General features: G+C 38.2%; 2 protein-coding genes across 2 annotated transcripts in view; one reads left to right on the forward strand and one right to left on the reverse strand.

Annotated features, from left to right (window-relative positions):
- Window positions 1–11,126: 11,126 nt before the first annotated feature.
- Window positions 11,127–23,687, reverse strand: TEX55 (testis expressed 55). The gene is made up of 4 exons (XM_081951254.1): window positions 23,579–23,687; window positions 19,569–19,997; window positions 16,531–16,593; window positions 11,127–12,207 (listed from the first exon to the last, which is right to left on the reverse strand). Exons 1-4 carry the CDS (start codon window positions 23,636–23,638, stop codon window positions 12,151–12,153), a joined length of 609 nt encoding a protein of 202 aa, XP_081807380.1. The 5' UTR covers window positions 23,639–23,687; the 3' UTR covers window positions 11,127–12,150.
- The window catches only part of IGSF11 (immunoglobulin superfamily member 11), a 250,312-nt gene continuing 246,158 nt past the window's right edge, over window positions 23,572–27,725 (forward strand). Inside the window, exon 1 of the mRNA XM_081951252.1 lies at window positions 23,572–23,675. The gene's annotated coding sequence lies outside the window, so the exon portion shown is untranslated. The remainder of the gene's footprint in view (window positions 23,676–27,725) is intronic.

The following is a 27,725-nucleotide window of genomic DNA, read 5'->3' on the forward strand; positions in this document are numbered from 1 at the left end:
AATGTATCCAGTAGGGCAAATAGATCCAATTTGAAGGAGGCAGTACCCAAACGAGTGGTGGGATTCAAATTTTTTTACTACCGGTTCTGTGACCATGGTTTGGTAGGTTTGGCTTGGTGGGCGTGGCAGGGGAAGGACACTATAAAATCTCCATTCCCTCCCTCACTCCAGGGGAAGGTTACTGAAAAATCCCCATTTCCTCCTGATCAGCTGGGACTCCGGAGGCAGAGAATAGATGGGAGTGGGGCCAGTCAGAGATGGTATTTACCAGTTCTTCGAATTACTGAAAATTTCCGCTACCGGTTTTCCAGAACTGGTGAGAACCTGCTGAATACCACCTCTGACCCAAACCTAATCTGAAATTGCGCTTTATTTCCCCAAAACTACTGGAAGTTATATCACAAAACACATTTGGTCCATGGACTGCATGGGGAGTCCTCAACTTATATCCATTTGTTTAGTGACCGTTTGAAGTTACAACGGCTCTGAAAAGAAGTGACATAACCATTTTTCACACTTTTGACCATTGTAGTCTCTGCATGGCCACACAATAAAAATTTGGGTGCTTGGGAACTGGTTTATATTTATGACGGTTGCAGTGTTCCAGAGTCAGGTGATCACTATTTGCGACCTTCTGACAAGTAATGTGAATGGCGGAAGTCAGATTCACTTAACAACTGTATTATTAATTTAACAACTGCAATGATTCACATAACAACTGTGCCAAGAAAGGTTGTAAAATGGGGCAAAACTCACTTAACTGTCTTGCTTAGCAACAGAAATTTTGTGCTCAATTATAGCCGTTAGTTGAGGCCCATCTGTACTTTTAACTTACAAATATCTCAAACTTCAACTAAGTATAATATAATAGGATATATTCTACAGGGAAAGAACTCATGCCTTCACATAACTCCCTGCCTATGTCATGGTTTCTTGGTACAATATTTAAAAAATAAATAAAGAAAACTTCAGATCAATGATTAATGGAGCTGAAAATAGTACATAGTTTTTGAGACAAACCCTTGATGAGTCTTGCATCAGGCACTGGATTTCTTTAACATTATATAAACTACACCCAACTGAGACAACAAATTTGCCTTATAAATTTCAATGAAAGGTGCGGCCAAAAACTCCTTGATTTCAAAAGAACTCAATTGGAATTTATTCTTTTGATTCCTATTTCAGATTTACTAAGATTTTGTTTGAATAGCCCCCGGCCAAACTGAATACAAGAGAAACTATATCAAAATAAGTCCAAAGTACAGAAAATATTGGCTGGATCTCGTAACATGGGCTAAAATATATAGTTGACTAATTTACCACTCAATGAGCACTGATTTCCAATTGGTAAACTGCCATAGTCCTGTTAAATAAAGAAAGTATTTCTATTTTTACAGGGAAAAAATGCATTTGGATGTCCAGGAACTTTATGAAAAATTTTTTACATAAAGCCAATAAAGACCCTGGGAACTACATTATACATTTCTCAAATTCATCTAAATGTCAAATATTGAGACGTTAAGACCTAAAGTGCCTTTACATCTTATAAAGTCTCACCAACATTATATCTGAGCAATTTCTGTATTTCCTTTTCTTCTATTATTCTCTTTTCCTTTCTTTTTAATCTTTGCATGCCCCATCATGAGTAATAAAAACAGATAGATAGTGAAATATTTATATAACACATATTTTTGCCTATGGTACTTGAATAGGGAAGGCTTCGCCCTAAGGGCAAATGATTTGTGCATGACACACCTGATGCTTGCTATGCAAACATAATCAGGACACTTGCTTCTTCTCCTTCATTCCACATCTCTGGAAATTAGGCCATGGTCGAGGGAAGTCTTCTTAGTTGCTGCAAAGTAGGATAGAGCTGAAAAAATCTAGGCAACTGCTAGATGGCAGCAAAGAACTCTCTCTGCTTCCACCTTATGGTAGCTTAGTGTTTTGGACTCCAAATATGGTAGTCCTCCAGCAGAAGCTTCACTTGATAACATGGGTAGCTTCATGCTTACTGGGCAAATTAGAAAAACCAGGACATTATCTAAGCAGAGCTCCCTGGAACAGCAACAGCAAGTACTAGCGAAGACTTAAATGATAAGATTGTTCTTCAAACTGTTTTTGGAAACAAAAAGGCATTGCGAGCCTTTACAGTACTACATTATTCTTTTATAAACTTTTAATGCATTTTTCATCTGCCAAAAGACTGTTTAAGCAGTCCATCCCTGCCCACTTTCTTCCACCATCTCCTTATGCAAATATTTGCATAGCATTGCTATGCACAGGACCTAGCTATTTGCGGAATCGTATCCTGCCCCATACATCCCTTCGGCAGATTCGCTCACACAAAGAGGGACTCTTCCGGGTGCTGTCCACTAGGCTGTGCCAGCGGGCGACGCCCAGGGGAAGGGCCTTCTCTGTGATGGGCCCGACCCTCTGGAATGACCTTCCCCCTGACATTAGAACGACTACAGACCTCTGCTCCTTCTGCCGGAAACTCAAAACCCACCTGTTTCATCTAGCCGGCCTGGCCTAATTCCAGCTTTCCCTCCTCAGTTTGTATTTTTAAATTGTATGGTTTGGTTTTAAGGTTTAAGTTTTTAATTCTTATAAATTTGTACAGGGGATATTTAATTCAATTTTAGTTATGTATATTATCGAGTGTATGGTTTTTAAATTTGTACCTGTACACCGCCCCGAGTCCCTTCGGGGAGAGGGGGCGGTCTAGAAGTTTAATAAATTAAATTAAATTAATTATATAATTTTTCGTATTAACAGTCTTGCCAAAGCAATGGGAATAATCCAAAGTGAAGCATCAAAGGAACCACCATCCATATCCACATAACCCAACAATACATGATCTGAACAATTTAATTTACAGTAAGAAAACTGTGGCTTTGGCTTCAAGCAATGTCATTTGGAGTAAGTGACTAACAAAAACAGATTACCCTGCAGCATATATAGATACAATGTGATAGGAGATTTACCTCAAGCGTCCTCTCTACAGCAAAAAGATACCCATCTTCTGACTGTGAGTTTGTACTATATGTATCTTGTTCAAAAATCAATAAAGATCAGGATAGTGACATAGATAATAAACTACGTGAAGCAAATGGGAAATTAAGACACAATTCAGATCTGACTCAATACACTGGCTCTACGCAACAGAGAGGATGAAAAAAATGAGAGTAAAAAGATTGGGAAAGCTCTAACTGAGAAGATCGTTCTGCAGGCTAGTTTAACTTTTGTCCTGCTTAATATGTCTTAAAGAATAATTTCCATGTAGTTAAGGAGAAAGGAAATGTCTTCTGAACTTGTTTTCAAGGGGAAATGTTTGGGCGAAATGTTCATGGGAAAAACAAGGGATTCTTGGGCTAAACGTGGTTGTGGGATAGCTGAAAGTAGTTTGTGAGTTTCTGATCATTTGTTTTTCAAATAAACTCTCTAGCAACCTGAAGTCTTCCTGGCCTACCATGATCCCATTAATCTGAGGGAGAACATCTGGAACTAGCTTATCTTGTGCTTCCCTTTAAAAAAAAAGGAAGCAGGAATCCAAACAGGAGTTTGTCGGAAAAAAAATCGGAAAAAGCCGTAACGTACATACCCTTCACTACCTCACTATGAAAATTTACAAAATCAAAACAAAACAAAAAAGTTTTAAAAAATCTAACTTTCTGAGAATAAATACAGTGAGCTTGCACACACTGTACTTGCGAAAGTCTGCTCCTCCAAAGTACATTTTTGAGAAATTGGAATACTGTTATGCCCACGAAGCACATATTGTGAAGGTTCAGAAAAACTCCCAAGAGGCTGAAGAAGTGTTCCATCCCCTCTAGTGATATCATTGTGTCACTACTTACAACCTTGAATGAGCACCTCTCACTTCCAAACAGGTTTTAAGCCATTTCTTGTAAATGCTTAGAGCACTTGAAGTAGAGATTTCTAGCAGCTATATATTCATTTCTGTTCCTTGCAGTACGAATGTGAAGACTTTTTGGTATTTCTCACTAAATGCTCTTTTCCAATGTAACTTGCGAAACCAGTTATTCAATTCCTCATTTCCTCATCATTTCCATTTCCTTGCCCTCTTAAAATGAAATTATCAGGATCTTCCTAAATATGTTTTATTGTTGGTCGACCACTTTTACTCTGTTCTCATTGTAGTATTTTAAAGATGTAACATTATTTGTATTCTTGTTTTTCGTGGGAATTCACTGTGAAGGCAATGAAACCCCAAAGCATCAGACAATGAGGAAAGAAGTGGAAAGAAGGGAGAGGGACTCAGTTATAAAACAGATGTAGGAAGCACATGCAGGGTCAGCCATAAAAGTTTCAGATGTTTATACACTAAAGTATGGGGAACAAACAGGATGAACTTTAAGTCCTAGTTGTTAGTACATGAGGGCAGATACAACATTGTTGCCATTACTGAACCTTGGTGGTATGAAACTCATATTGGAATGTACTCCTAGAACACGCTTGTCAAACTGGCAGCCCGCGGGCTGGATATGTCACCCGTAGGCCACACCCACCCAGGGTCCGCATGGAAAAAAAAACATCATGATACGTCACGCTCCGGCCTGTGATGCAATCAAGTTTAATACCTGTGTCCTAGAAGGATATAAATTGTTCAAAAGTAACAGACCCAACAAAAGAGGAGGAGTTGTAGTGTACGTAAGAAATCACTACGTATCTATTGAATACAGAATAACAAGGATAAAAGCATTTGGGTGACTACTAGAGGAAAAAGAAATGACATTGCTGTAGGTGTATACTACAGGCTATCCATTCAAGCAGAGTAAATAGTTGAACTTTTTGCTGATCAGGAAACACACCACTGTAGTAGCAAAATAATTTAACTACTCTGGCATCAACTGGGAGACAAACTTTGCAGCGAATGGGACATCAAACAGGTTCTTGAGGTGGCTTCTAACAAGTTTGTCATCCAAAAGGTAAAGGAGGAACTAGAGAATCATCTACATTGTACTTAACTCTTACTAATAAGAATAACTATATATCTACACGGACAGACCATGCAGTGGAGCACTTCAAGGTTCTATCTTGAGCCCAACATCTCAACATCTTCATAAATGATCTAGATGAGAGTCTAGGACGGGAGCTCATCAAATTTGCGGGCAACACCAAGCTGGGGAGCAGGGGAGGATTTCTAACAATTTGGAAGACAAACTCAAGATTCATAAGATTCCTGATAGACTTGAGCATTAAGCCCTATCCAACAAGATGCAGTTCAGTGGTGAAAAAAATAAGATCCTGCATTTAGGAGGAAAAAAACCAAATGTACAAATATAGAATATGCAGTACCTGGTTCAAGAGTAAAACTGTGAGAAGAACCTAGGTGTCCTAGTAGAGTACCACTTAAGTATGAGCCAACAATGTACTACAACTGCCAATAAAGTCAACATAGTCTTAGACTCATCAACAGAGTGATAGCATCAAGATAATTAAAATGATAGTATAGCTTTATACTATCATCAAGATAATTAAAATGATAGTATAGCTTTATACTGCACTAGTAAGGCTACACTTGGAATACTGTGTCCAATTCTGGCCACCATAATAGAAAAAAGATGCTGAGCATAGAAATAGTTTAAAGAAGAGTAACAAAGGTTATAAGGGGTCTGGGTGCTAAATAGTATAATGAACCATTGACAGAATTAGATATTTATAGGGATAACATGATAGCTGTCTTCCAGTATTTGAAGGGCTGCCGCAGAGAAAAGATGGGGCAATTTATTGTCCAAAGCACCAGAAGGTAGGACAAGAAGCAATCGGTGGAAGTTCATTAAAGAGAGATCCAATCTGGAACTAAGGAGAAATTTCCTGATAGTGAGAACAATTTATCAATGGAATAGCCCAGAGTCATGGGTAGTCCATCATTGCAGGCTTTCAAGAAAATATTGGACAACCATTGGTCCAGGATGGTATAAGATCTCCTGCTTCGTGCAGGGGGTTGGCTTAGAAGGCCTCCCAAGTCCCTTTCAGCCCTGTGATTCTATGTTCCAACACATTTGTTTATCTTTTTAAGTTGCCACAAGATGCATCCTATTGTGTTCCACTATTTACTGAGTCAGTTATGTTACAAGAATCAGGATATTATGAGGATCAGTAAGAGTGAACTGAAAGTAGGGAAACCAGAATGGACCCCTCACTTAACCAAAGCACTCAATGGCTAGATTCATGCCATACACTTCCTAGGCCAGTGAAATATCTAATAGCTATATACTCACAACCTACTATGCTTGTTAATTTTGCTGAGATGTTTGTGTGTGTAGCTTATGTATTCTGTGAATCCAAGCTGTTTGCCTGATTTTCCCTGAATATATTGAGTGAATCCAGAAAGAAGTTTAATTCAGTATCTAAGATAAATGTGTTGTGTGAACTCGTCTATAAGGTCATTGCAAGCCGGTTGTTATGTCATTGACAATCAACCTCCTAGAATTGCACTGAGGAGAAAAAAAGATGTAAGGGAGGCTTGCACACCTTCTGCATTATGCTTCTCAAAAGAAAATGGAATATAAATATAATAAGACAATTTGCTGGCCTGTCTGTACAGGCCATAAACTAAAGAGGTATCTGATGAAATTCTGGAAATGATATTAAAAGGAATGGTTTCATTCAAGTTAATGCCTATACAATAAAATTGAGTCAGGGTTCATATTGGCCAGTACTACTGAGAAGTTGAGAGGTCCATCTCCCAAATAAAAGATACATGTTCTGGCCTCACCCTGGCTGTGTTGAAAAGTGCTCTGAAAACCTGGCTTTTCCCCTAGACCTGCAACAGAGCATGTGTTATATTCTGCATGCTTGATTCTCTGATTTTCTGGTACTTGGGTTGTGGTGTTAGCCTTTGTTATAATTGCATTGTACAGTTGTTGTTGTTTTTACTGTATTCTCCCCCAGAGTCATTGAAGAGTTAGGCAGGCTTAAATATTTCTAAAATCAAATGTTTCCTTGAATTGCAAGATGGGTGACAAATAAATGTGATAATAAATAAATATAAATACAAATAAATAAATAGGAATGTCAATAGGAAGAGGGACCTTGAGTGCAATCCCAAAACAACTGGAGCATCACTTGAACATCATTGGCATTGACAACATCATAATTGGTCAATTGCAAAAGGCAGCTTTACTCGGAACAGTTTACCTCTTGCAACAACCATTAAACATCAACATCTGTCTATTCCACATCCTTGCAAGATTTCAATGGGTGGATAAAAAAGCCAAATCCAGTCTGAATATCACGACTGCCTGTGCAGCAAACCATAATAAAACCAATCTATCAAGATGCCAGCATGAATAAATCCACACATTTGTAGAAATTAAAAAACAACAACAATAATTTTGGGGAAGGAAAAAAAAACCTCTTTAAAGAGGGATCCTCAAAGGATAGCCATTATTAATGACATCACTAATTATCACATTGAGATAACCTTTGAGATATCTGAAGACTGCTCTATCTAAATGAAGCTAAATATACTTAGATCTTTTAACTATTTTCAGAGACCTCATTACCTTGGTAACCCTCTTTTAAACTCAGTCATTTATTTTAAGGTTAGTCTGTCTAGAACTAAACATAATAGGCTAGGGATCTAATAAAACACCTAAATTCTTTCCATAGGTATTATGAACAAGATACATCTGTCATTCTAACTGTGTGCCTTTCCTCCCCTCTCCAGATACAAGACTTTGTACTTGTTCCTTTGTATCCATTCATTCCTCCTTCAGGAATTTAAACCATTTCATCTAACCTACCTTTTGAGTTTATCAAAATCTATTTTGAAATGTAAAATAAAAATAGGGCTCTTCCTAATTTCTCTGCCCTTGATATCATGTATTCAAGGATAACATGGTTTCCCCCAAATTCATCCGTCTTGATAAATATTAGATCCAGGCTTCATTGTTCTTTTATCTCCTGACAATTGTCTACAAAAGATGACAGGCCTTGGTTGGACCTCTGACTCTTGGCAGGGTTAGATTTATAGCACTGCTCAAAGTGGCTGAAATCTCCCATTATCACTATTGTGTGCTTCTTTAGAAATTTTGGTAACCAGACACAAAATATGATCTGTATCTGCTGCCTCTCAAAGCAGTTTATAATAAATGCCAAGAGGATGTCACATTGATTTCTCTCTTCTTTTATTCTTATGTCAAAGCTCTTAACAATACATGCAGTTTTGGCATGTGCTTTATTTATGTATAGTGCAATACTCCATTTTTGTTGAGGGCATTGTTTTCAAATAAGTTATAGCATCCCCAGGCTATGTTTCAGGCACATGTGTCACCCTACCCAGTTTCAGTGACGTCTATGACATTTGTCATTGCACAGGTTATCTATTCTACAAGCTATCCATCCCATTCTTGCATGGTTAACAATCTGGGGACATATCAAGTGGATGGCAGCTATTTCCCCATTCCCATAATATAAAAGAGAACCAAAGATATACAGCCCAAACACTCAGCGTTAGTGGCAAATTATTTAAAAATAATTGCAACTTCCTTCTAATTGTTTCCAAAGCTTCTCTAGATTCAGAACGATGGGTCGGAACAGAAAGAGCAGCTAAATTACTTTCCCCCCAGAAGTCTATTTGAAAAATTAACTGAATAGTCATTTGTCAATTCTGAAATTGCAGATATAGAAGGCAAATTGTTAAAAAGTACATCTTAAATAGCCATCTTAAATACAATTAACAATGGACAATTTGTAGAGGTCCTTGGTTTATGGGGATAATAAATGTAAATTTTATACATTTACTATCTGTTTGAAATGTTAGAAATGGAGAATATTATCATATGTAAAGTACTAAGAAACATTATCAATCCAACCATTTTGGAAAACCATAAACGTCGTAGTAACTCTACATGACTTCCGATTTGTTAGTGCTCAGTGATTCTTTTATTTTAGATGGAGCTGAAAATGTAGTACTTGGAAGTATATATTATGTTCAGGTTTTTATTTTGACTTGCTGGCTTTGGGCTGTGTACAACCTGTTAATTGTTCCTTTGCTTTCTTACATCCCTATTACCATTAAGTTTCTTCAGCAAGATTATAAGCTTTTGATGCCATCTGGTGGTCACAGAGAGAAATTTTACGAAAGTTTTACCTTTATTTCTCCACTGTGGTATTTGATTAATTAGAATTGCAAGAAAATAAATGTCACGGGGAGTGTTTCTATTCTTCCAACCATGACTTATTTTAAGATATTATATTCTGTAAAGATGCAGATAAGTGCACACAACTGACAACAGCATGCTTATTTCTCACAGAACTGTCTGATTCTCTTTAATAACTTTTTCTCTTTTATTTTTTCTACTTCTGCATAACTCAATTAGATATGTTGTTATTTCTCTCTTGTGCCTAGGGAGTGCTGTTAGAACATGAATTCCCTATTAATGTACCAAATATGATTTTAAGAGAATTCCCTGATCCACAAAGATTAGTTTTCTTGCATCATTAATAACTCTGAAATGGCGTAAAAATAAAGAAAGCGATGCCACTCACACCAATGCATAAAGGGACAATTTGCAACCTATTCTGCTGCCTTCATTTGAAAGAAGAACAGATTATAGGAAGATACTACTGTCCTGGAACTTTACGGTTGCCAGAATGTTACATAGAAAACTCCCATATACTTTTAAATCCTATAATGCCTCAGAACATAGTAGCTGTTCAGTTCATTTCTTCCCACTCTCTCACACACTACATGATAAAATAAACAAGAATGCCCTCTGCCTAGTTGTTGTGTTGTTGTTGTGTCTCCCACTGAGTGAGCTAGGGCAGTGTCAAATTTAACTGATGGTGCTACAATATATTTTTGATAGGAGCAGAGGGAGGAGGAATAGAGAGGGGTGGGAAGAGGGGTAGGTAGATCTTGGATCTAGAAAATATGCAAAATAAACTTTTGAAAAAATCTTCAATCTATTGTTCAGAATCTCAGAGCCAACCACAACTACAGCAAAATTCTCTCTCTCTCTCTCTCTCACACACACACTTTCTTCCTTGTGTTTTGCCACAAGTGCAAGATTGTCTTTTTTCAACAAAATGTTGATCCATTGTTTGTGACAGGAATTGACTGTCAGCTTGTTGCCTAAGCCTGATCTTGTGGGATGAGAGTGTGATTGGCTAAAGTCACCCAGGCAGCTTTCATGTCTAAGGTGGACTAGAACTCTGAGTCTCCTGATTTCTAGCCTGATGCCTCTAGACCAAACTGGCTCTCGAAAATTCTGAATATGTACAGGTAGTCCTTAATTTATAGTCTTTTGTTTAGCGATCATTCAAAGTTACAACAACACTGTAAAAAGTTATTTATGGCTGATCCTCACAGCTATAACTGTCATGCCCCCATGGTTATGTAATCAAAATTAAGGCACTTGGCAACTAGCATATTATATTTACAAAAGTTACAACAGGATTTTACAACAGTTGCAGCATCCCAGGTCATGTAATCACCATTTGCAACTTTCCCAGCCAGTTTCCAACAAGCCAAGTCAATAGGGGAAGCCAGATTTTCTTAACAATGGCGTGATTCACTTAACAACTGCAGTGTTTCACTTCATAACTGTGCAAAAATGTCATAAAATCAGGCACAACTCACTTAACAACTTGCCCTGGTTAGCAACAGAAATTCTGATCCCAATTGCGGTCTTACATCAAGGACTACTTGTATATCTTTTCATTCGTAGACATTCTGAAGACATAGGGAACACAACAGCTGATTTCCTGGTTAACTAATACTTTCTATTTCCTTTCCATTTAGCATCAGGAACATCTCCAAAGTCGGTGGGTGGGTGGATATGGAGAGAGATAGATGATAGATAGATAAAACAAATGTGGCAAACCTTTGCACTGCTTATTCCTTTCCTTTTTAGTACTAAACTGACAATCGGCTACACAATTTATGGATTGTAATTTTAGTATAGTTAGACCATGTATAATTGACAGAGTGGATTTTATCATAGATTTTAGTTGTTATTTATTATTTTATACTAGAATTTTAATTGTATATTTACTGAGTGTTTTTACTTGTTCTGATCTCTGGTCTTTGACTGTAATAAACTGAACTGAACTGATAGATGGATGGATGGATAGGAATATCAAATCCAAGGTAGAGTTTATTGTTTTGATGCTAGCATGAAACCAAAACTACCAAGTCTGTGCTGGAAAATTCCAGATTGCCATTAGATGGTAAGAAACAATTGGTTTTCCAGTCTACATTTGATACATCTTAATCCCTTTCATTATAGTTATCTCCATTTCCAAACAGGTTCAATCAGAAATTGCAATTAATGTTTCCAAACAATATAATGCAAGATAAATTCTGGCACCTGGATTTTAAGTTTAACATGATATTAATTTCAATCACACTGTAAATTATGAAGAGTTCACTTGGTAGGATTGTCTATTAACCACAGCCAATTCATAATTAGGCTAAAGTGAAGAATTGCTATTTAAACTAGTACGACACCTAACTTCAATGTAGGTTCGCAACCAAGATATAGCTCTTTAAACAGTACTAAACCGTATCCTTTCCACATTGATGAATAGTCTGGGAACCATTCTCTTAAAGATATTAAAATAAATGATATTTATAAACCAGACGAGCTGTACTTTTCTCTGCAAATGGTACTTCACATCTTCATACTTTTTTATATAAGAAAAACATACCATCCTTACAAGTGTCAAACTTACACCAAAAGGTGAGGCTAACCTTTGAAATCCTAGAATGTTTTTTTTTAATTATGAGTTTGTTTTTACATTCCCACTCACAGAAGGCAGGGAGAGATTATTTACATTAACCATTCTGCAGCTCTACTATTTTCATAAGATCATACAATCTTTCAGACTGTGAAGATGATTAGTGCAACAGTACTAATGAGAAGTACAGCGCCTATGCAAATATGCATTTCCTAAATTCTCTGCTGTCTGTGCTACGGCAACTACGGTTTTGTGGTTGTTGTTATTCTAGGCATTCTAGCATCTGCATGGGAAGTACATATTCAGTTACCACAGATATTGTTTAGATCTATAAGATATGCATGCAGACAGGATAAAAATGGGTAGTATAGAAGCATGTTGCCCTCTTTAGAGTGTCCAAAGATATATCCTTGAATTTTCAGTTGTCTATATTTATTAATCCATTTCATCTTCCACATTTGGTTGATTCCTGTGATTTATCATTGTCTGGACCTAGAAAACAACAGAAAACAAAATGGCTTCAAGTCATTATAGATTCTTCAGATATAACAGTAATTACAGAAGACATCTTATGAGGATAAAGTCTATTTCGGACTTTGTTTGTGTGGTGCTGTTGTACAGTAGAATGTCTAACGAATGCAATTAACAATATTCATACCATTTTAGATTACAGATAATGCAAAAAAATTATGTAATTATCACAATTGCGACAGTTACGTCTTGTACTAACGGTGAGCTTTTCTGGACCAGGAAGAATTTCAGGTCCTTATTATTACATAATTGAACTACAGAGACTATGTGGAGCTGCCCTTGAAAACTACCCAGAAGTTTAAACTGATACTGCAATAGTTCAGACTGACCCCTTTGAGATTTGCCTACATAGCATTCTATTCCAGAATGTGCACTAACTGCCAGTCATTGTTAAAACCTTGCTTCAAAGTGAATCTGTCCACCCTGTAACATCTACATCTGGACCAGGGCCTTCTCAATGGCTACATCCCAAATAGAGAAGAAGTTGCCTCCATATATATGAATCAGAGGTGGATTGCTCCCGGATTGGCCCGGATCGGGCGAACTGGTGGTAATGGCAGGAAGAGGCTCCGCCCACCTGCCATGATGCTTCTGCGCATGCACAGAAACATCACACACACGCATGAGCGAGCCAGTAATTAAAAAAAAATGAAAACCCACCACTGATATGAATCATGTCCTCCCTCCTAAACTTCTGAAAAGGGGGAGAAAAAAAACATGGCTTTGGAAGAAGGCATTTGCGATGTTAGGTTGTTTTTTGTGATCTACCTTAGTTGGTTAGGACAGTATATACTGTAGTTATTGTCACAGTTTGATGCTTTTAACCTTTATTTCTGTTGTGTATTGGAGGAGAGTGGCATGGAAACACCAGTAATAAATTCTCATCATTCATACATGCATACTGTAAAAATAGCAATAGCAATAGCACTTAGACTTATATACCCCTTTACAGCACTCTCTAAGCGGTTTACAGAGTCAGCATACTTCCCCCAATAATCTGGGTCCTAATTTTACCCACCTTGGAAGGATGGAAGGCTGAGTCAACTTTGAGCCTGGTGAGAATTGAACTGCCAAATTGTAGGCAACCGGCAGGCAGCAGAAGTAGCCTGTAGTACTGCACTCTAACCAGTGTGCCACCATGGCTCAGTAAAATATTGTCAACCAAGGGATCATAGAAGTTCAGCTCTCTCCTTATCGCAGGGCTAGCTTCTGCATAAATTAACACATCCATTTTCACTTCTAAAACCTAACAGCCAGTTTGGTCTAGTGGTTAAGGCACCAAGCCAGAAACTCAGAGATTGTGAGTTAGGCATCAAAGCCAGCTCCATGACTTTGAGCTAGTCATTTCCCCTCAGCCTACATCAGCTTTGGCAACACGCTGGTCAATCAATTCCTATCACAACTAACAGATCAACAGTTGGTTGACTGGGTGCGGAAAACAAACTTTGCATTTGCAGGAAAAATGCTCGGAGGAAAAAAAATCATTTCTATTAAAAAAAAAAAAAGAACATAGACTTCAGAGAAACAGTTGATTTATCCCCTTAAGTCTCTTAGGATAAGAAAGAGTGGGAACTTTACACAGACAGATCCAAACAGAAAAATAAGGATGGATTTCGTGACTCTGAGAGCTGTTAAACCATAGATTGGCTTGCCTCCTGGGTTTTCTATCATTAGAGATTCTGGACAGTCATTTCATATGATCTGAGGATTCCTGCCCTAAACAGGATCTTGAAATAGAAAACCTCCAAGTTCCCTTCAAATGATCCCATGAAGTATTTTCAACACTCTACATCCAGTAACAACACTGCAATATGGCCCCTCCAGCCATCAAAGACCAAAATACTTGGAGGAAAAATGCTTCCAGTCAATGCTTTAGAACACGCCATAGGACATACTGTACACATATCTGTATCTATGTAGGAACACTGATTAAAAACATCATGACAAATACTTTTGCCATATATAATTCACCTGATAACAAGGTGGTTATTTTGTTAAACAAGAGGTATTTGCTAAATATACCTGCTCAAGGTATCGCTCAAGGTATTTTTCGGACTATAAGATGCACCGGAGTCTAAGATGCACCATGATTTTGAAGAGGTAAATTTAAAAAAAAAAGTTTTTGCCCATTGCAGGCTTCCCAAACCCTCTGCATACCTTGTTTTTTGCAAAAAAAGAGGGGGGGGGATGCAGAGCTTTGGGAGGCTTGTAGAATGCTCCTGGGAGCTGGGGGAGGGACCGAAAACGAGCAAAAAACCGTCTGTTTTTTGCAAAAACGAGCCATTTTTTTGCAAAAAAAGAGGGGGCCATGCAGGGGCTTTGGGAAGCTTGTAGAGTACTCCTGGGATCTAGGGGGGGGGGGGAAATGGCCCATTTTTTGCTCATTTTTGCCCTCCCCAGCTCCCAGGAGCACTTTGCAAGCTTCCCAAAGCCTCTGCATCTCCATTTTTGCAAAGAGGGGGGGTGTCGGTGGCCAAAAATGTTGTATTCAGTGTATAAGACTCACCCAGATTTTCACCCTCTTTTTGGGGGAAAATTGTGTTTCCCATACTCCAAAAAATACAGTACATTAAATTCCAGGCAAAAGGGGATAATTCAGAAGATGTTCATTTAATAAGAGCAGAGGACAGAATTATTTAATTTTGATTTTGGGTCTCCATGAAGCTCCGGCCCTCATCTGTTTTTCTGCAATCCTGGCATTTTATAAAGAGTGTCCCCTATAGTCATGTTAAAAATAAATAAAAACAACAAACCCAAGATGTTGAGATGAGGGAATGAATGTTTGATGTTTATTTACTTCATGGAAATTTATCTATTTTTGCTTCATCCCCTGATAAAAAGTCATATCACATTCAGAAAAAGGCATTGTATTTCTTATGAGTGCCTCTTTTCTCCTCAAGCTGTTGGTCTGAAATTTAGCACCATTTTTCCTTGCAAGGCAACAATTATTACTGCAAGCATCATCAGATTTTGTCCAAAATTATGAGCACTGTAAAAGAAATGTACACAATTCAAAACCTGTGTACTAATTTCTATCACAGTTGGTGCCATAAAATCCTAGCTTACTAGTTGATGAAAACAAAATATTTTGCCATTTATTATTTCTTCACTGGCAAACAAATCAATTTATGCTCCTTTCCCCAGATTTGCATATCAAATTAGATTTGTCTACTTCTGGAGCATGCAGAATTTGCTGACTCAGATAGTACTTGCATATGGATTATATGGTCTATCTTTTTGTTTTCTAAAACTGTGCAATGCTTTAGATTTGATTTGGAAGAGGTGTTTCAAAATGTATTGGAGTAGAAAGCAACTTTTTTCTGGGATCCATTAAAACAGTGAGAAGATTTCTGCTGCGGCTTTGCAATATGGAAAGAAACACGGCTGCTTTAATGACTCATAGAAAAACGTTGTCCTATGCTCCTCAGAGTTCCACAGAAGCCCTTTCAGATCAAATCCAGATTACTACATAGCCCTACTACTTTCCATAAGTCAATACAATTTTTCTCGTAATTCAACTATGGGCATACAAATGTTCCCTGGTATTATCACAGATTTATTTTCTGCAACAGGTAGTCCTCAGGTTATGACACCAATTGGGACACTAAGTGCTGCAATCATAAAGCACAACATCATGTGACTGTATTGCTTGGTGATGGCAATCCCAAGCACTCCTGGTTGCTGTCATAACCACATAACCAAGAAGTGCAGGTTGTTAAGATGGAAGAGGTGAGAAACATAGTTAAAGAGCACGTAATGGGTAGGACAAGCCAAGGTAATGCCTGGGATGGTTGATGCAAATCACAAGATGGCCTGGGAGGGTCAATGTAGACCATGAGTTGCAGGAGACCAGGGAGGGTCTAGGAAAAACAGACCATGGGCGGGAACATGATGCAGGAGGGAGAAAAAACAGAAGCCACTTACTAGAGCAGGGGTGTCCAAACTTGGGAACTTTAAGACTTGTGGACTTCAACTCCCAGAATTCCCCAGCCAGCATGGCTGGCTGGGGAATTCTGGGAGTTGAAGTCCACAAGTCTTAAAGTTCCCAAGTTTGGACACCCCTGTACTAGAGTGTTTTGCAGCTTTTTCAGCTAGCTTTTTCAGGAACCTTGGGAGGTGAACTTGTCTATCCATTTTTCAGTGCTGCCATAACATTGAATGGTCACTGTTTGAGTGGACATAAGCCAAGGACTACCTGTATTACTGCTATCTTTTCTAAAGCAATATGGATCTATATATACTCAAAACTGCACCTTTTTGTTCACCAAAGTATTGTAAACGTACCTGATTTAATATAAACTCTAATGGATTCTCAGGTTTCTCATATACCAAGTTTTCCGTGATCTCCTAAATATAAAGAAAGTAGTAATTGCATTTTATTTCATAAAAAGTAAGTAATAAAGATGTATCTAAAAAAAAGAAATTGAAGGCTGCATCAAAATACAGATTGTAAATCATAGGACAACCAAGTCCACCTTCAGCCATGGAAACACACTGGATGACTTTAAGCTAGTCACTCTTTCAGTCCAGCCTATCTCATAGGATTGTTGTTGGGATAAAATGAAGGGAGATTCCCATATAAGCTGCCTTGTCTTCCTGGAAGAGTAGGCAAATCCCGTGTAGTTGTAGCATCTGTTGTAGTATTTGTATTGATCAGTTGCCAGCTCCCCTATTGGGCCTCGGGAGTAGAGAATAAATGGGGCGGGGCCAGTCAGAGGTGGTATTTACTGGTTCTCCAAACAACTCAAAATTTCCGCTACCAGTTCTTCAGAACTGGTCAGAACCTGCTGAATACCACCTTTGATTCAGACATCTATTTGAACAACTAAAAGTCCGAGTTAAATGTATCTGATGCTGCTGTCGTGGCTGAGCTATCAGACACCACTGATCAAACCAGAATCAACATAGAAACAGTATTAAAATGCACACACTCCAAGTGTAATAAGGATCAAAAATCAAAACCATCAATAAGAAGTCATTAGTTTATCATGTAACACATAGTATTTATGCACACTGCTACACCTCCACTAATACCAGTATCTGTTCTTTATTTTGCAGCTTATATTAAAGTTTTCTTTTGTAGTAAAAATGAAGTGTCCTTTGAGTCACCTCTGATGACTATGTTAATGTATCTGTAGCTTTTTTGGCAAGAATATGAAAATGGTTTATAATTTTCCAGCCCCACAATTTCCTAATGATCCTCTGTCAAAGACATAGTTCTTGACTTACAAGTGAAATGGCCTTGAAACAAGTGCTTTAGGACTTGTAAAACAGTTCTGAACATCGCAAAATATCACCACCTGCCCCCACCTTGGCCACATTTTGGGTGCTTGGCAACTGGCTCACTTTTTATCACTGGTTGCAACATCCCTCATGGGACTGCAATTTGCGACATTTTTTGCTGGTTTCCAGGGTTTTGTTGGTCTCCAGCAAAAAAAAAAAATCCCCACCCATTCGAAACAATGGGTTCATTTAATGACCATGTTGTTTGGTTAATAACTCTGTGATTTACTTAATGACTACAGTGATCCGCTTAATAGTTGCTGCAAAAATCTATAAAACAAAATTGGTCCAGTCAGACGGATGTCTCAACTTATAGTTGCAAAGATTTCATGATTACATTTCCAGTCCCAATTGTGGTCATAGGTCAAGGACTACCCATAACTAGGTCAAATCCTTTATAATGTTTTCAAGATCAGGCAAGGTTATTAGGTGCTGACACCTTGACTGTTTACTTTAAGTTAGAGAATAATCCAGTAAGACAGATGAAAAAGGCCATTGGAATGCTGTGCCTTCTTTATAAATATCTTATGCTTGAAAATACTTGTGTTTGTCTAATATTACAGATACTATCACTGAAATATTTCTGAACCAGTTTCTGAAGTTTAGATCCAAAACAGATTTTCAAGCACAACTGGGAAACAAAATGTTAAAGACAGTTTTAGGAAACCATTTTGCAACTTTCTTTCTTTGTTTGTTTATGCCCCACCTTTATTGTAAGTATTCCTTGACTTATGACTATAATTGGGATGAGAATTTCCGTTACTAAGCATCGTGGTTATGTGAATCGCACCTGATTTTACAATCTTTTTGCTGCAGCTGTTAAGCGAATCACTATTGTCGTTAAATGAAACACATGACTGTTAGCAATTCTGGCTTCCTCCATTGATGTTGCTTGTTGGAAGCCAGCTGGGAAGGTCACCAGTGACAATCCAATGACCGAGAGGCTTCAACCATCATAAATACATTCTGGTTGCAAAGTGGCTGAATTTTGATCATGTGACCATAGAGATGCTGGCATAAGTGTGAAGACCACTCATAAGTATTAATTTCCACCTATAAGCAATGGGTGGAAACTAATCAAGGAGAGAAGCAACTTAGAACTGAGGAAAAACTTCCTGACAGCTAGAACAATTAATCAGTGGAACAGCTTGCCTCCAGAAGTTGTGAATGCCCCAACACTGGAAGTCTTTAAGAAGATGTTGGATAGCCATTTGTCTGAAACGGTATAGGGTTTCCTGCCTAGGCAGGGGGTTGGACTAGAAGACCTCCAAGGTCCCTTCCAACTCTGCTATTGTATTGTATTGTATTGTATTGTATTGTATTGTATTGTATTGTATTGTAAGTCGCTTTTTCCAGTGCCATTGTAACTTTGAACAGTCACTAAATGAATAGTTCTAAGTCGAGGATCAGCTGTGTTCAATATAATAGTGCATAATGTGTATTCAAAATTGGAACTATTTTGTTTTTAAAGGCAAATTTGGAGCATAGGAGCTTGTACTGTTTCTTGAAGATTATGCTTGATCCCCCCCCCCCCAGGAATAACATTAATTAATAACAGTAAACATTTAAGTGGTTCAGTGGTGAAATTCATATTTTTTCACTGTCGGTTCTGTGGGTGTGGCTTGGTGGGCGTGGCTTGGTGGGCATGGCAGGGGAAGAATACTGCAAAACCTTCATTTCCACCCCACTCTGGGGCCAGCCAGAGGTGGCATTTGCCGATTCTCCGAACTACTCAAAATGTCCGCTACCAGTTCTCCAGAACCTGTCAAAACATGCTGGATTTCAACCCTGAAGTGGTTAATATATTGTTATCTTGAATTGAATTAAATACACAGGACAGTTAAATAATCAGGGGACAAATAAGGAATGCTATATTCTTGAAACTCGGATGAAGTAACCTTAATCGCCAGAGACAACCTAAACTGCTGGGTCCTGAACTCAGAAATACTTGCCTACATAAGGATGGGTAAGGTGATTCAACTCAACAACTGCAATATTCATATTCAAGTTAAATAGTCGGAAAGAAGAGAGGAAGTCACCTGAAATATCTGCAGGATGTTATGCCTCTCTACGTATTCAAGAGAAATCTCAAAAGGATCTAGATAAACTGTTGGCATTGGCTCATTCTCAGGAGGTTCCTCAGGAACTTCAGCTGGTGGAGCAGTCTGTTCTACCACTTCTTGAGGTGCTGATTCTTGAACCCGCACGATGCTTTCCAATGATCTGATCAAAGCCCTTGGAAAATCAATTTTTTTCTGAGACGGCAAAGATCGAAGAGTTTGCAAAGATGAAGACGGAGACTGAATCTCAATTTGTTGCACTGAAGCTTTTGGAATTGGCTCAGAAGCTTCTGGTTCTTCATCTATAGATAACACTACTTCAAGTAGTTGGCCACTAGTCCTAGATGTTTCAGTTGTAGGCACTGGCAATGTAGGTTCTTCAGTAATCAGAACTTTTTCAGGCTGTTCCTACAGTATATGCAAATCAGGGGGGGGAAAAAGAATCGGTTAAGAATCAGAAATGAACATTTTCTTATATATGATTTGATCTACAGTTACACTATAGACATGCCCGTCATATTATTCTCTTTCAGAGGAAGAGCATTCTGAAATACAGAAAAGGAGTAAAAGGAGTAGGAAAAAAAGTAAAGTAAGAAAAAAAAAAAGAAAATATATCTACTTTACACCAATGGCATCTATAGTACTTTCCCATAACTTTTTATACTGGAATTTATCCTTAGGTAAAGGTTTCCCTCGCACATACAGTATGTGCTAGTCGTTCCCAACTCTAGGGGGCGATGCTCATCTCCGTTTCAAAGTCAAAGAGCCAGCGTTGTCTGATGACTTCTCCGTGGTCATGTGACCGGCATGACTAAACACCGAAGACGGACAGAACGCTGTTACCTTCCCACCAAAGGTGGTTCCTATTTTTCTACTTGCATTTTTACGTGCTTTCAAACTGCTAGTTTGGCAGAACCTGGGATAAGTAACAGGAGCTCACTCCATTATGCAGCGTTAGGGATTTGAACTGCTGACTTGCTGACCTTTCTGATCGACAAGCTCAGAGTCTTAGCCACTGAGCCACAGCATCCCTTTAATTTATCCTTACTTCCTCTTTATTCATATGCCCCTTTATTCATTGTCTGTGTTAAAACTTACCATCTCTTCCTTTTTCAGCATCTTTCATTAATTCCATCCATGGAGTCCCCTTTGTCTAGAACCACTAATTATTCTTTCATACATCATTCATTTTTGTATTCAATCCACATTTGTTCAATAACCATTCATTCTTGAAAAAAACATCTACACACATGGGGTGGAACTTCTGATTCTTGATCTTTTCTATAAGCCAGGGTTTTGCTAGGGTTCAGCTGAAGCCTGTTGTTCCTATGCAAAACTATAGCAAACCATTGTTCAGGTTAATTTTTTTTTTGTAACTCCTGAATCTCTAATGTGTCACCTGCTTCCAAGGGCTGAGCTCATATATCACATAAACAACAACAAAACACACACACATATACATGCATACATGCATACATACATACATACATACATACATACATACATACATATATATATATATATATATATATATATATATATATATAATACATAAGGATCTAGGCTGCTAATGCAACTTTAGTTTGCACAAAAGCTAGATTCTTATATGAACGAGCCAAACTCATGCCAACAGTGGCTTAGTGCAATGCATAACCCATTCACTTCTCAGATCAGAAAAAATTTGGATCTGTCTAAGAAACAGGAAGTGGATATCTAACTCAACTTCTGGTTATGTCTAACATATTACATTGTCTTGGTTAATCTGAGTAATTGCATCAACTTTGCCTAGCAGTTTGGCTATCTACTTTGCATTTATCTTTTACACTCCATAGTTTTCTCTTTGTTTTGCCTTTGGGGGAGTTTTGAGTATGCCTTTTAAAAAAAACAGTAGTACTATCATGCACGCTAATACTTAGTCAAATATAGTAGCTTTCCTTTTATCTTCTCTCTAATAGACTCTCTAGTAGAATATTTAATTAGTTCATGAATTAAAAGTTTAAAACCCATTCTTCCAAAAATATATGCATCACTCAGGGTAGATAACAGCAATATGTGCAGCCCTCAACTTAAAACCCCAATTGGAACTGGAATCTTGTTTGTTGAGCAAAGTGGTTGTTAAGTGAGGCACCCTTATGACTGCTTCACTCAACAAACATAATCCCAGCTGTTTTGGCAGTTAAGCAACCATACAGGCCGTTAAGCAGCTGGAGCGAAAGACCTGCCTCCTGAAGAAGAGCAGACAGTTCTATGCCGGGCACAGAAAGGAACTCGTGCAGCAGGCTGCAGAAGCTAAGTGTGGATCTTCAGGATCCAAGTTTCATTCCTGCAGCCCACCCGAGGATTTCCCCTCTCCTCTGTAGGCAGAAGGGAACCTCTGAAGCAGATTGCAGAAGCAAAACTTGGATCCTGAAGATCCGAGCTTCATTTCTGAAGCCTGCTGGAATTTATATCTTCTCCATGGCAGTGGTGGGATTCAAATAATTTAACAACCGCTTCTCTGCCCTAATGATTTCTTCCTACAACCAGTTCACCAAACTGCTCAGAAAGCTATTGTTATTATATTTCAACAGTTCATTTTGTGTATTTATTATTATAAATGTACAATACCCAGAAACATCCCAGCAGCCCTCATCTGTCTGGGTAAGCTATACAGGACTGAGCCTGGTTAGTACTTAAGTAGAAGATCACCAGGTAATACCAGACCTGTAGGTGGTCTGGGAAATCCAAGGCAAACCTGTTCTGTAGTGTTGCTAACAAATAAATGTGAACATTTTGTAAAAATCTGATGATGTTCGAGGGGATTTTATTTTATTTGCATGTACTAATTTGGTTAGGTTTCATACCATGTCACCCTGGATCTCTAGGATTTAGAACTACAATCTTATGTGCCCTTTATGTTTACTTTCAATATATATGAAAGTAAACAATATGTATACAACCAATTGCATTGTATACATGATATACAATGACAATAAAGGCTATACTACTAATACTTTGAAGTGAAGAATCCACTTCAAAGAAACATGAATTGGATTATTCCAGTTTGGGGGGATGGCAACAGGTACAACTTGACAAAGAAAGAATAATTATAAATGCAATGAATGTGTAAACATTTTTGTGTTTGAATTACAGCTCTTCTAGCACTGAATACAAGTATGATATGATAAATCATAAGCTTAATTGTCTGTTAATCAAATCTTCCCAGGCAGTGCTCAGGAATTGTAAGAGTTGAACTCCCAAACTTTGTTTGGGAAAAGTTGCAACAAATATTTAAAGTGTTCCCTTCAATTTCATTGCAGCCTTGCCTTTTTTTACATTGCAATCCTGCAGTGCCTGTTGCTCCTGGGTAACAAATTTAGGCTTCCACTCTAATAAAGTTTCTAGTCCATACCAACTTCTCTTACATCAGATGCCCTTTAAATTACAGCACAGCCACCCTAGGCGCTTTTTGTCTGAGACTACTAGGTGTGAAAATTTCTGGAGAGTGTCAATTCAAACCAATATGTCTCAATCTGGAGAGCTTTACACGGGCAGACTTCAACTCCCAGAATTCCTCCAGCCAGCATGCTATCTGGGGGGAATCTGGGAGTTGAAGTCCACTCATCTTAAGGCTCCCGAGACACAGCAAGACTGCTGTGTACGAGGGACAGAAGAGGGTCCCTTCCCAAACAGGGCAACTCTTATTTGGACATTGGGTGGCTTTGGAGGTCGTCGGGGATCTGCAAGTAGCTATCCACCCCTGCGAGAGACTGTTATTTTTGCATACATAAATATGGAGAAGGTTCTTAGACTAAAGAAGATTAGGTATCCTTAGAGCAGGAGTCTTCAAACTTGGCATCTTTAAGACTTGTGAACTTCAACTCCCAGAATTCCCCAGCCAGCTTGGCTGGTCCACAAGTCTTAAAGCTGCCAAGTTTGAAGACACCTGCCTTAGAGGCTGTTCCACGAGACTCTCGCCCACCGCTTAACTCATCGCGGCGCCTCCTCACCTGTTTTTCCACCGACCCCGACCCCGGCACCGGCTCCGGCTCTGGCTCTGGCTCTGCCATCTTGGAGCAAAGGTGCGTTTCATCTCCCACTTGTCCGGTAAGGTCTTTTGCTGCTTGGGATGTTCCGTAAAGTTGTTGTGAGTTCTATTCCACCCGGAGGGGGAGAGTCGGTGAGAAGACGTCGTAGTTGCTATGGAAACTACTCCTAAGCATGCCTTCCTGAATCTTACGGCAGGTCACGTAGGCAACAGAATATGCTCTCCTAGGAAAGACAGAACTTGCTTCAAGTCACCTGATTCGTAACCGGGCATTTGTCCTCGGGGTAGACATTTTTCTAGAGGGCAAAAGTACTCTCTTGTATTGTCAGCCTGCTTTGAATATGAATGGGGATTTTTCTGTTAGAAACGTGCCTTTTCCTACCAGAATGGCTCAATATAGGAACGCAATAAAATATAGTCTTGGAGAGAAGTTGTGGAATGAATATTCAGCCGAAAGTTCATTGAGTTCAATGGAACTTCTAATTTTTTTACGGGGAGAATAACGAAGTGTTTGCTCTTTGGAAGTCCTGATAAAGTAGAATATATTTACTAACACAAGAATGTGGTCTTAGGTTTAAAAAAAAACACTGGCCAAAAGGGACTCTTTCCTGGTTATTAAATATCCATTATCTATGACCTTTCAAAAGAGAGTATCTCTGATCTTACAGGGGATTGTAGAATTGGTGAGTAAAATGATATTATATAATAAAACCATACAAATCTTTATTTGCCAGTTGGAATACTTAGACTTAGTAGCTAACAAAGCACAGTAGGAGAAGCTGTATTATTCCAGGATAATAAAAAAAATCAGAAAGAATCTGGTACAAATTTTCTGAGCACAAACTTTATAAAAAGCTTTCCTGAACTACAGCTCACTTTATCAGATATATAAGAATGAGTAAAGCCATGTAGCATTTAAATTGGAATGAAGCAGAGAGGGAGAGTTAATGCAATTCTTATTTGGAAAAGGTGCTGCCCTACACCTAATTTTTAGTTACAGGAGGAAAAGAAAATTGATTGCTTATTAGTAACATATGGCTATCACTAAGTGTTGTATTCTTGATGAATGCATTCTGTTTTATTTTTCTTGGCCTTTTCCAATAAAGAATTTTATTCTATGTGAACTCAAAGCTTGAAGGAAGAGAAAGTTCAGGCAATATAAATACCGTATTGTGATAGCATTGATTGTTTTTAAAGCAGTAGGTGACAAAGGGATAAATGGTGAAATACTTGTATGAGAGCACCATGGCAAATAATTATTTCTGCTATTATTTAATAACACAGTTCTTGCTTCTCAAAAAAAAAAAACCTCACAGGAAGTCATCAGCAAGTCTACAATATTAATATTTTAATTGGGAAACGGTTGTTAGTTTTAATTTCTTGAATTAAAGTAAAAATAATTCAGGGTATAGCAACAGAGAAAGATGTTCTCATTCAGTCTGTTAAGTAAATGAGTTGCCTTGCATGTTCCCGAAAGAAGCCTTAAAAAAAACCTATCCAGTGATTTCAGAACTTGATGTTATATGTTACTGAACAGATTAAATATGCATTGGATTGTATTTTTTAAAAATCAATTGTACTCACTAATGTGTGTGGGTCAATGAATGACCCATACGTGTCCATGTGCATACACATATAAACACTCACTCAGACTAAAAGTAATATTTTGGATGTAATGAATTCTTGTGCTTCACTACTGACTTGTTTCTTTAATAATTTTCCAGTACCTCTCATTTTTATCTCATGTATAACAATACTTAGTGAATTATCTTCGCTGGCTGATTCGGTGATTGTTTTCTGTTGTGGAAAAGACCATTAGGTTAATCCCTTATGCTTTTCATCTTCATTCTTAGCAATGAGTTTTTGCCATATTCAAGAAGGGGCATTACTTTTACCTTATTAACATCTTTTTCCATTCAAAATAATTTCTTTTCTGTCTGAAATTTGCCATGGATATTGACCTCAATAATAAAAATATACTTTCTGCACTTTTTATCACATATCACAAAAGTCATATTGTTATTGATATTTTAATAAACTGAATTATTAAAATAGTGTAATCAAAACCTCTCTGTATTGATTTCTAGGGCTGTACAGTATAGCATTTTTTGATTTGGTTTCAAAAAGATGCTTCAGAGTATAAGGAGGCACAGACATCGGATTTATTTTGGGCACATCCAGAGGTAGCACAATGTATATCAACATAAATTTGATCCATCTCTTAGCCATTTTTAACTCTGTTTTGTTCATGAGGCCAGTGAGTAGCATTGTTCTAATAATGAAAAAACATCCACCAATCACCTCTAATGTAAAGTGAAACTTGGGTTAGAGAAAAAGGCAAGTTCACACATGGCTAGAATGCTGGGTTTAGCCATTTGTGAGAACCTGAATTGAGTGTGTCTCAGTAAAGCAGAAAGGATTCTCTTCTTCTGCTTTCCTGGAAAGACTCTACCTACTCCCATGATCACGTGCAATACCCGATTCATGAGGTGGAAAGATAGTCAGTAAACCCATTCCATGTATGTGATTTCATAGAGTAGACAGAGAGAAAGAAAGAGAGAGAGAGAAAGAGAGAGAGAGAGAGAGAGAGAAAGAAAGAAAGAAAGAAAGAAAGAAAGAAAGAAAGAAAGAAAGAAGAAAGAAAGGGGGGATTATTGGCTGCCCAACTTTTAAAAAGAAAGTACAAAACAAGAAAAAAAAATATGGACAACCACATAAATAATATGAAACCAAAGCAAATCCATCTAATAAGAGCCAACTATTTGTTGCCCATAGCCTGGAAGAATATCTGAGTTTTTAATAGCTTCCTGAACACCATCAAGGTGACACTGTTTGGATCTCAGAAATATTCCAGAAGGAAGGACCATGACAGAGATTACTAACATGGAGTAGGCTTTCTCTGACTAATTGCACCAGCCAGGCAAAAACAATTGGAGGTAGAGGATCCCTCAATAATAAGATCCTATGCCTTATTATAGGTGATCACCAAGACTTTGAATTTCATCAGCAAGTCAACTATAAACATCCAACCAATGATAACCATCCAACTATCTTTCTATACAGATCTGCTCCAGACAGTGGGGTAGAACTTTAACAACATCACTTGGGATGTGTAATTGGGTGTCATACTGACAATACTTCACCCAAAACCAATGGATGACCTCACCCAGTAGTTTCAGGTAGAATTTTAACAGAAAAGGATGGAGTGTAAAGCACTACAGCAATCCACAAACGAGGGGGCTGTTGGCTCAATTTCTCAAGCCTGATAACACTGATTGAAACCAGCCACAAAGAAAGGAGGATGACCACTGCAAAACATTGTCCCTGGTCCCAAATCTTGCAGTTGAATCTAGAAGGATACCACAATCAAGCAGCTGAAAAATCTAGCAGCATAAGGAAAGCTGAACTCTCATTTCCCTGTTTTGCCACAGTAAATCAATAAGGAGAGCCAATGCTCTCTCCATACTGTAATCCAGTTTGAAACTGAGTCTAAATAATCTGTTTAGGATCCTCTGGAGCTAAAACCCAACTACTTTCACTAAAAACTTCCCAACAAGGGAATGGCTGGAAATTTCTCAGGGTTGCCAAATTCAGTGATGGCCTCTTGAGAGGGTGTACCACAGTTTGCTTCAAGGCTGTAAGGTCAACCACCTCCCTCCACTAAGCAGATATCACTTCATGGATCCAATGACAGGATTTCTCCTGGGCAGGCTTGACAAAGCAGAAAGGACCTGCATTTAACAAACAGGTGACTGAGCTCGCAGTCGGGAAGAACATGTCCGTTTCCTCAGGAGACATAGGATTCACATATACTCCAGATAATCCTTTAGGACCATACAATATTCTCTTCTCCAAATCCTCAGATGGTATATTGGACGGGGTAACCGGCATTGGCTGAAGCAAGAGGATTGTCAATTTCAAGCAGCACGTATATCCTGCATGACCTCCTGACACTGGAAATACGTAGAATACCTTGGACAGTATATCAGCAGGTTGCATGGGCACTGCTGGATGAAATACAAAAACTTACTTGTTTTAGACAATACAACTATTGTGGGCAGAGCCTCAACATTTCACATGGGAGCTACGAAAAGAGACTCATACTTTTC

This window comes from Natrix helvetica (genome assembly GCF_964273705.1).
Source record: "Natrix helvetica genome assembly, chromosome: 4".
Lineage (NCBI taxonomy): Eukaryota > Metazoa > Chordata > Lepidosauria > Squamata > Natricidae > Natrix > Natrix helvetica.